This window comes from Spodoptera frugiperda, chromosome 20 (genome assembly GCF_023101765.2).
Source record: "Spodoptera frugiperda isolate SF20-4 chromosome 20, AGI-APGP_CSIRO_Sfru_2.0, whole genome shotgun sequence".
NCBI lineage: Eukaryota > Metazoa > Arthropoda > Insecta > Lepidoptera > Noctuidae > Spodoptera > Spodoptera frugiperda.
This window is the reverse complement of record NC_064231.1, coordinates 4,716,697-4,726,951: the sequence shown is the minus strand read 5'-3', so window position 1 is coordinate 4,726,951 and position 10,255 is coordinate 4,716,697. Positions and strand designations below refer to the sequence as shown.

At 35.9% G+C, this 10,255-nt stretch overlaps 1 protein-coding gene across 1 annotated transcript; it reads right to left on the bottom strand.

The window, feature by feature from the left end:
* Positions 1 to 2,727: 2,727 nt before the first annotated feature.
* On the bottom strand, positions 2,728 to 9,268 carry LOC118262077 (peroxidase-like). The gene is made up of 12 exons (XM_050701157.1): positions 9,100 to 9,268; positions 8,572 to 8,723; positions 8,158 to 8,322; positions 7,593 to 7,780; positions 7,122 to 7,254; positions 6,433 to 6,627; positions 6,168 to 6,312; positions 5,684 to 5,843; positions 4,983 to 5,150; positions 4,308 to 4,506; positions 3,729 to 3,834; positions 2,728 to 3,251 (listed from the first exon to the last, which is right to left on the bottom strand). Exons 1-12 carry the CDS (start codon positions 9,234 to 9,236, stop codon positions 3,170 to 3,172), a joined length of 1,830 nt encoding a protein of 609 aa, XP_050557114.1. The 5' UTR covers positions 9,237 to 9,268; the 3' UTR covers positions 2,728 to 3,169.
* Positions 9,269 to 10,255: the final 987 nt, after the last annotated feature.

Sequence of the window (10,255 nt, the reverse complement as noted above, 5' to 3'; positions counted from 1 at the left end):
CAAAATAACTATCAGCGGGTGATTAGTGATCGATACTGACGCCAAAAATGCAATCAGAAAAATTTTTGTCTGTCTGTCTGTCTGTCTGTCTGTCTGTCTGTCTGTCTGTATGTTCTTTATAGAAACAAAAACTACTCGACAGATTTCAACGAAACTTGGTACAATTGTTCTTTATTCTCCTGGGCAGGTTATAGTATACTTTTCATCACGCTACGATCAATAGGAGCAGAGCAGTGAAGGGAAATGTTGGGAAAACAGGAGAACTTACTCCATTTTTAAGCTTCCGTCGCGTGTGCAGCCTTAATGGTTAAAGCTACACAGAAATAATGTATGACGGAAATGTTCTCCTTAAAATTGTTTAAAAAATATTCTACGACAGCAAATGTCTATCTTCTATGGTTGACTCACAATAACACGTATAACTCCCGATAGCTTAGCAGTTCGGAGCTTTCTGATTAGATTTGTCTACACTTACGTTTATAACACTCATTCATTCATTCATATATTATAATAAATCTGTAGAAGGGTCAATTCTGTGCATCGAAAATATAGAAAAACCGGCCAAGTGCGAGTCGGACTGGCCCATGAAGGGTTCCGTAACAGCAAATAGATGACATAATATAAAAGTTATAAAATAACTTGGTTTTACATAGTGTTTGTATGAACGACAAAGTTATATTTGCGGTTTTTAAAAATGTTTTATTTCTTAAAAACTAATAATGATATGTGGTTCAAACCAATTTTCGTTGTTAGTTTCTATTGAAATCTACAACATATATTTTTTTTAGTTTTCTCACTCACTTATTTTAAAAGTTAGAGGGGGGGGACACTCATTTTTCCACTTTGGAAGCGTCTAACTTTTAAACAGTTGATTTTATCGAAAAATGATTTTAGGAACCTTAATGCCTTTTTTAAAGACCTATCCATAGACATGCATCACGGATATGTTAGACAAAAAAAAAATTTTTTTGAATGAGTTCCATGTATGGAGTGCCCCCTTTAATTTTTAAATGTATTAATTGTTATTCAAAATTCGAATAGCGGTTACCAAAATACACCAACCTACAAAGTTTCAACTATGTAGGCCCAACAGTTTCGGAAATAAATGGCTATGACATACGGACGGACGGACGGACGGACGGACGGACGGACGGACAGACAGACAGACAGACAGACATGACGAATCTATAAGGGTTCCGTTTTTTGCCATTTGGCTACGGAACCCTAAAAATAATATAATAGTAACACCCAGGGGATGTGGATCGATACCAAACCCAAATATGTAATAAATATTTTTTTTGTCTGTCTGTCTGTCTGTATGTTCGGGCATCACGTGAAAACTAACGGATCGATTTCGATGAAACTTGGTATAATTATACCTTATTATCCTGGGCATAAAATAGGATACATATTATCCTGAAAAAATACGTAAAAAAAAACAGTTTTATTCTACAGAACGCGAGCTCAACAGCAGTAGCTCAATAGAGGGATCTCCTTAATTATTATGGGCCTCGCCGTATTGGGGTCCAATAGATATTTATAAGATGTCATTGTCAGAGTTACTCAAAATGGAGAAATAAAACTTCCACGCGAAGACCGACATCAACGCGGACGGAGTCGCGGGCGGAAGCTAGTTGTCGAATAAAAAAAAAAAGAATAAAAAATTTACTATTATGTCGTCCGGAGGTTTAAGTCGCCCGCTTCGCATGCATGAGGGTGCGGGTTCGAAACCTACCAACAGCAATGTACCAAAGTAACATTTTCCATGTTGTACGTCCTTTCTAAGATTATTTAGACACCATTGACTAATGGTGTAGAGAAATATCGCAAGAAAACCTGGGTTTATAATTTCTAAGTATAAGTTCGAAATCGGCAACCCGCATTGAGCAAGCGTTTTTTTTTAATGCTCAATGCCAAAGAAAGTATTAATGCTCACACGAAGAAGGCATTGAGGCAGGCATTGCCTTCTTCTCACACGAAGAAGGCATTGAGGCAGGCATTGCCTTCTTCTCACACGAAGAAGGCATTGAGGCAGGCATTGCCTTCTTCTCACACGAAGAAGGCATTGAGGCAGGCATTGCCTTCTTCTCACACGAAGAAGGCATTGAGGCAGGCATTGCCTTCTTCTCACACGAAGAAGGCATTGAGGCAGGCATTGCCTTCTTCTCACACGAAGAAGGCATTGAGCATCAATGCCTTTGATCAGTAATGACAACTTATAGGCATGTGTTGCGTGCATATCTCATACAAAGATATTTGAACCTAACATTCCTTCAAACTCCGATTTTGGGAAATATATGAGTGACCAGACACCGGCAATAGTGCCAAACTCAGTGTAAGCCACTATAAACTTACCAATTTAATTCCCCAAAAACGAAGTGCCATAATTTTTTTATAATTAAATTAAAGCTAATAATAATTATTTTGAATGTATCGTCACGCTTTTTATTCCCAAAGGTTAGGTAGAAGATATTACGACATGTACTGCCACTGTGCAATGTACACACACTTTTGACTATTTGTGTTATAAGTCCCATGTAATAAGGGGTGAGCCTATTGCTATATACTGGACATAATTCCCGACCCAATGCTTCCACTGAGAATTTTTTTGACTGACAGTCGCACCACTTGACCAACGAGGCAGTTATTTCGAATGTATTCTGTGTTATTATAACACGATTAATTAGTGTGACAGTCAAAAATAAAGGATTTAAATAAAAGAACATATTTATTTGTAACAGTTTTACTTATGACAATATAAAAATGTGAAAATGTCTATGAATAGGCAGAGGATTCATATTTTTTTTAATTAATAATCAATCAAAATTCATTTCATTAAATAATTCATTTTATATAATATATCTAATTGCATTGCAAACAACTTCAAAATCAAAAATATGCAAACGAAATTTTAACGCCCGAATACTCAAACACTATTCAATTTTAAGTTGTACTTAAATATCGTGCTATCTCTGTCATTTTATAAAGAATTGATAGTGACAGAACTACATTTGAGAGCGTCTTAAAATTGAGTAGCGTTTGAGTATTCGGGCATAAGAATCATAAAATTTAATATGTCGAGTTTACGAGGCTTTATTTAACTTTTCTTGTTTAAAAATGTCCTTCTCAAGAATTACATTAAATCTTGTGTTAGAATATTCTTCTATGCTTATGTAGTGCAGGTGAGCGAATAGTCCTTCCAGTATGAGTAGTCTAAGTTGGGAATTTGATTACAACTGACGATCTCGTTACTGAAAAAAGAAAAATAACAATTAAACAATAACAATATAAAAAAGTAGGTACTTATGATTGTGAATTTTCATATATATATTTTTTTTATATTTAACAGTTCGACGTATGCTAACTCGCCTGATGGTAAGCGATAATGCAACCTACTAGGAGAACATCTGCCCATAACTAACTGTATCTTGTGTTTGCGCCTGTGTTCGAGGCTTTCACAAAGCCTCCACAAGCGCATCATCATTGATGAGCTACTTAGCATTTAGCAGAGCCGTCCCAAATATGAGAACAGTACTCCATACAGGACCGAACCTGTGCTTGGTACAGGCTCATCAATTGAAAAGAATAAATACAATATTTTCATCACGATTTAACAAAATCTTCATAATTTAAATAGGTCTTCAAAAATTTTTATATAGCTATAATCTTTTCTAAATATCAATATATTTCTATTGAGTAGTTGTGGAGTCAAACAAGTAGATACATACCCAGTAGTAGGCAACTCGTATGCTCTAGGCTGGATCTCAGTAACACCAGGTCCGATATCACACAGCATACGCGCCAAACTCACTTTACGGATTTGCGCTAATTGATCTAAAGCAAAAAATATAAACATGAGATTACAATTTTCAAAGAATTGTTTAATAGGAAAAGCCATACAGATGAAAAAGAGATGATGAAAAAGATAATACTGAGAAAAAAACGAATAGAAGATTATAATGGTGACTATAATTTGTACTGTTAATACTTTGTAAGCAGGCAGAATTCTATAACTTTTACGCAATAAAATCTTCTTTTGTAAAATATGTATTTCTTGCAAACAAAACAAAAAAATGAATTTGAATCGTTTGAAAAAGTGAATTTATGTCATGGTAAAGTGGTCAAGGAAAATGAGAGACAATCAGTGATGAAAACAAGACTATAAATCACTTGTGTGAGACTTGACCAACATTATGACTATGATTTATTTCTCAATCACTGTAATTCAGTTCTTATTTTATTTAGAATTCTTCTTCTTGCCCATGTTTTTTTAAGAAGATTTATAAAAATGAATATAAAGTTCTTACCAGCAGTGAAAGCATTTGGCCTTGTGTCTCTTTCGTACCAGTGTCTGTCTGAGACCATTGACCTCTCCAGCTGTTCTTTCACCAGGCAGTAGAAGGTGGGAGGTACGTGAGAGTTCTCCTTCTTCCTCTCTACCCATATACCGGCCAACAGATCGATGTCAGTCACGTCTTTGTACAACTGTTTCAGCTGTGTTATCCTCTGTAATCGGGATTATAACGGAGTATAAAAATAAAATCTATTTAGTCCGTCAGTTAGGTAATGAAAATATAGTAAAAAAGTCTTTTTTATTTTGTTATGTCAGATAACAATACTTAGATAAAAAGAATCAAAGGAGTGGGAGCAAATGCGTTAAATCTACGTATAAAATGTACCTAGAAGTAACGTCACGCGATATTTCAAATCACTATAATATCTTTGAAAGTATTTCTTACCGTAAAAAAGACGGACATTAAAATAAAATGTAGTCATCTACCCTGTTACAAAATGGTATTTTTTTATATTGCCATTTTTAATTTATCAACATCTACAGTTATAGGTGCTTCTTATACCTTAGACATCTCCCAAAAAATGCATAAATCACTGACTCTGCTGATTTATTATTATTTATCACGAATCAATGCTAATTATATTAAAATTTATTAAAAGAAAATCATGAAATTACAACTTTTACTCACCTCAACATCAATGATGTCAGTTAAGTCATCGAAGCTGGTGATGGAATCACCGAAACAGTGGTTCCTGTAGTCAGTATATCCCTTGAAACCGAAGTAACGGTTCTTGGCCAAGTCATTTGTCATGATGTCATTAGACCTCTGCAGACGACCGAGACCTCGTTGAACAATCTGAAATTATTATTTAGACAATTGATTTACGTTACATATCTTTGGTGTACTTGACGTACATTTGGCGTATATGGTGGGGGTGCATTTTAACGTGGTTAACGCAAAGCATCATTAATTTGCGTCATAACAATTTTATGACATCAAATTGCTTTTTTTATGGAACACGCTGGTAAACGAACATACGTATCATCTGATGGTAAGCAATCGCCGCCGCCCATGGACACTTGCAACACCAGAGGCGTTACAAGTGTGCTGTCGGCCTTTTGGGGGTTAGGAATTTAAGGGTTGTTGGGGAATCGGAGTTCGGGAAGGGGGAAATTGGGCCTCCGGTAACCTCACTCACACAACGTTAAGCAAAAGCGTTATTTTACAACGGTTTTCGGTGAGGCCATGGTATCACTTCGGTCGAGCCGGCCCATTCGTGCCGAAGCATGGCTCTCCCACACTAAAATACTTGATATCAATGGGTAAACAATTTTTTACTGATTTTTTTTAGATACGGAAACCTAATAAAGTAAATGAATGGTCTTTACATCAGGGTCCACAACGTAGTCATTGGAATTGGCTGTAGGCTGTCTGAAGAACCCTTGAGTCACGTAGTCCATGGTGTCGTCCACCTTCAGAAAGTCAGTGTTCGAGGTCAGGTCCACTATGGGGAAGGTGGATTTGTATGTTCCGTTTGCGTAGTACATTCTAGAAAAGAACATTACGTTACATTATTATAACAATGGAATGAACACACCGGGATGAAATGTAAGAATAACACACACTTTTCGTAGTGTTGTTCTCATTTAAGTGACTTACATAATTAAGTATGTCTTTACTGAACATTCCGAAATTGAAAAAAAAAGTCGTAATTCGACTTACTGCCGCACTCAGAGTCATTTAATGATTACTTAAACTATTCTTTAGTAATGATTTTGTTCCGAAAACAATTACTAATGATTGAGTTAAGTAACCATTAAATGGGTCTGAGTACGGCAATTAGTACTATATTTAAAAAAAATACATAATCACCTCAAGTCACCGTCTTGTAGAGAATGCATCCATCTCAACACTACTGGGTACTCCAACGCAATTTGTGGCAGTTTGGTTTCGTCATATAGATCCCTGAAGCCTTCGTTTTCAGATAAAATACCGTCGGCGATCAGGTTGTCCTTGCCTGTAACAAATAGTAAAATATTATTAAGAACATAAATTAAATCATCATAAGAAAAAGAAATCATTTCAGAATAAAATTATTACTAGAGTTTATTGTAGATGACGAGGATGTTATACTAACCCATCAAAGTAGCCATAAGTTCATAGTAGAACATTTGAACTCCATAAGCGATGTTGATTTCCCTAGCAGTGTTAAAAAGCTGGTCATCAGTCCAGCAGGGGTTGACCGCAGCAAGCTGGTCGGCGATGAAGTTGTGGTTGTTCCAGAAGAGAATAATACCCACAAAGTTGATTCCAAGAAGAAGATTGAGGGTTGCTGCAATAATTTACTCGTTAATGTTTATTTGAATTTGGTAGTTTTGCCTATTACTAGGTTTTTTTCGGATTTTCGAAAAATTTCTCGGTAGTAGCACAGAGTCTGAAATTATGTCCAGGATATGGCAATAGGCTCACCCCCTATTACATGGAACTTATAACACAAATGGTGAAAAGTGGGTGTAGATCGTATAGCGGCATTACGTGCCGTAATGTGCACCTCTGCCTACCCCTTCGGGGATAAAAGGCTCGACGTTGTGAGTGTGTGGTACTTTTGCGTGTAATTTGTAGCTTGTGTTTAATAAAATATAAATATCCTTAAATCTATTAACGTAAAGGATGAAACATGATTAATATTATTTTTAAAACTTAATTTTGCGTGGACAAGATCAGAAGAAATGACGTTCATCAGTGCGAGAAAGACTAAAAAAGGAGTTTCAGTCTGTGGACAAAAACAGATAAAATAAATTACTATAAAACTGTTCAGCCACTTACATGTGTCTGGGAAATTAATTCTGTTATTAACTGTCACGGTGACAAGTCTTCCACCGGAGTTCGTGCGTCTTGCCTTCTCAATAGTGTTACCGTAAATAGGAGACAGGTCTACCAGGGGAGTAGCGTCTACAATCTGTAAAGTAATAATACCTTAAATGTCGTAACTGATGGTTTCTTGATTTCATTTGATTGACTTTTATCTATAATATAAAAATAAGTCGGGTTTTCCTTCCTGACGCTATAACTCCAGAACGCACGAACCGATTTCCACAGTTTCGCATTCATTGGAAAAGTCTCGGGCTCCGTGAGTAAGTTTATAGCAAAGAAAATACATACAAAAATGTTCAAGAGAAAAGCAGAAAAATGGAAAAATCATAGGGCGAAACGGAGTTTGCCGGGTTTGCTAATACTTAATAATAAATAATCGAGTAATTTACAAAACCAATTTAAAAATGGACACAAATGTCTTACTCTCAATGGTGTAGTAGTATTAGGAGCACATCCAGAAGTCTGGAATGTCAGTGGTCTGGTCATGTTCAAGCACCTGATTCCAGAGAAGCGGTGCACGAAGTCATCTTTTGGCACGTGGTTGGGGGTGCAAGCGTAGTCAGTTTTACCTTCAGCCTTGCAGCAGTATGGTCGCCAAGATACGTAGTTTGCTAGACAGGGGTTAAAAATAAAAAAAAGTATTTTACATTGATTTTCAAAAGTCGGAGAAAGCCTGCCAACCATTAGGGGAAGCTTTTGTTCAGCAATGAAGGCACTTTTGAACATAAACAAAATATTAGAAATATATGTGTCAGTCAGTCCTCTAATTAAGCTATTTGTTCGTTCTAAAGTGTAGATTCCTATGGAGAACGAGCAAGAAACTCCGAAGGTTACCTTTTTAAATCAGGTTCAGATAGTTCATAATACAATTTCTTGGTTACATTGCTTCGTTAGTCCAATTATGTGATAATGTCTTATGACTAATTACTTATAATAGCATTAGCATCAGTAAATATGATGGTAGATATATTTAGAAAACTATTCTTACTAGTGTCACGAGTGTTAGTGATGTCAGTTGCGAAGAACACAGCCATGTGGTTTATAACACTGGTGAGGACTTCATCGTCCACTCGCCCTTCAGCCCAGATTGAAGTTCTGACTTTCCTTGTAAGGTTTAGTTCTGTTCCTGACGACGAGAGCCTGGGCTCAAATTCTGTGAATAATAAAACGTATTTAGGACTTGAATAGCATCTATATGTAAACGTAAAATGGTATTGTATTAAAGCTATCAAATTTATTATTTATAGAGTAAAGTAATTGTTTCTTTTATGAAAAAAACATGCATCTAGTTTATGTGCATTTAATTTTGTTAAAATGAATAATGATCGTGTACAAAAAGAAACCGCTACTTTTCTTGTCTGGTCTTTCTATTTTTTTTTAAATATTTGTTGACAACGATTACCTGAACTCGACTTCTTATGGTAAGAAGCATCGAGGATTCTGTAGTATGGAGTGCGAGTAGCACCGTATGATGGGTATTTCAGATTGTTGCATGTACCATCAATACGCCTAGGTTCGGTTTCATCGCAAGCCTCCACTGCAACTGTACAGTTTCTGCAAATTAACTATAATAAGAAATCGCCTAAGGGAGGGAGGAAAATCATCCAATGAGTTCTCCCGTCTTGGGTGAGAGGTGGGAGGGAGTGTCAGACTCTTACTGACTAAAATCTACTCCCTTCCTTCTCCTGCTTTGAGCCCCGGTAACCTTTTACGTTGTCCGCAGCTCCGGAAAGATACTAACTATCTAGAACTTGTTTTATGTCAGCCTTTAGAAGTCTTACTGCACTTGTTGAACGAATTGAAATATGTAGTTATTATAATAGTGATCGACTAGTCTAACCCGGTATTTAAAATGAGCCAGAAGTAAAATAGAAATATTAAAATCAACAAATACGATGTAAAAAAACTAGAAATAACTGAAGTAACTCACGCAGCGGTGCCATTGGATGTGTATGCAGCAACTTGAGTAGAGGTTAAAGGCAACCCATAGTAGGAACTATAGTATGTTGAATCCCCCAAAACGGAATAAATAAATATAAACTGGATTAAAATTGCTAACTTCTCCATCTTGACGGAGACGAGGATTGACGCTCAATCCAAAGTTTGGGCCTTTATATTCGGTAGTATTTGTCGAATGATTTTATAAATGATCTCTTTGTTTTGTGGTTCTGTAGTATTTTTATATTGATAATGGTGATTTTTACATAAATACCTAAGATGTAATATGCCACTAGTTAAACGGTCTATTGTTACCGGGTTAAAGTCATAAATATGTACTAGGACAACAATTGCTATGTAAATACAATAAGTTTTTAGATTAATCCTTAAGTAGGGAATTACATATTATTATTTTTGGAGAGTTTAATAATTATGGACTTCTTCTTGTTAAATTGTATCTATAGTTGAATTAAAGCTATCTGACTGAAGCTGAAAAACGTTTTACCAATAAGACGATAAGGTCGAATCTGCAGGAAAAGTACCTTAACCAAAATGTCGAGTTTGAATTCCTTTCCGAACCCTAATAAAACTATTTTATTTACTTAGCTACAAAATAAAGATCTTATTGTAAGGACTGTGTACATACAATTTTACTTTTAAATTTTAATTATGCTTGACACAAGTGTTTTACAGTTCGGCCATCAATTACCTATTATAGGTACCAATATCAGTTTTCATAGTTTTCCTCAAATGGAGACAAAACTATTTTTGAGTCACTTTGTATAATTATGCATATAAGAGCACGTAAGAGCGTAATACACGTCTTAAGTATGGGAGAACCACGCTTCGGCACGAATGGGCCGGCTCGATCGGAGTGATACTTCGGCCTCACTGAAAACCAAAGTGAAACAACGCTTGCGTTGTGTTTCCATGTTTATTATGGTATTACTCCGGTACAACTGGCCCTTTCGTGACGAAGCACGGCTCTCCCACACTTATTTTATTGTAATAGGTAACAAATTATTTCAACATTAATAATTCCATCACATTTACGTACATATTTGAAACAATTGTGCGATTATTTAATTATGAATTATTAATTAAGTAAACATAGAGTCATATTGAAAATGGACGGTGTCGAAACGACC

Bases quoted from the DNA above. Each gene is read 5' to 3' on its own strand.
- LOC118262077 (XM_050701157.1), bottom strand. From the start codon at position 9,236: ATGGAGAAGTTAGCAATTTTAATCCAGTTTATATTTATTTATTCCGTT. The intron at 6,313-6,432 runs GTTAGTATAACA...TATTTGTTACAG, and splicing joins ACTTATGGCTACTTTGATGG to GCAAGGACAACCTGATCGCC. The intron at 5,151-5,683 runs GTAAAGACCATT...TAATAATTTCAG, and splicing joins ACTACGTTGTGGACCCTGAT to ATTGTTCAACGAGGTCTCGG.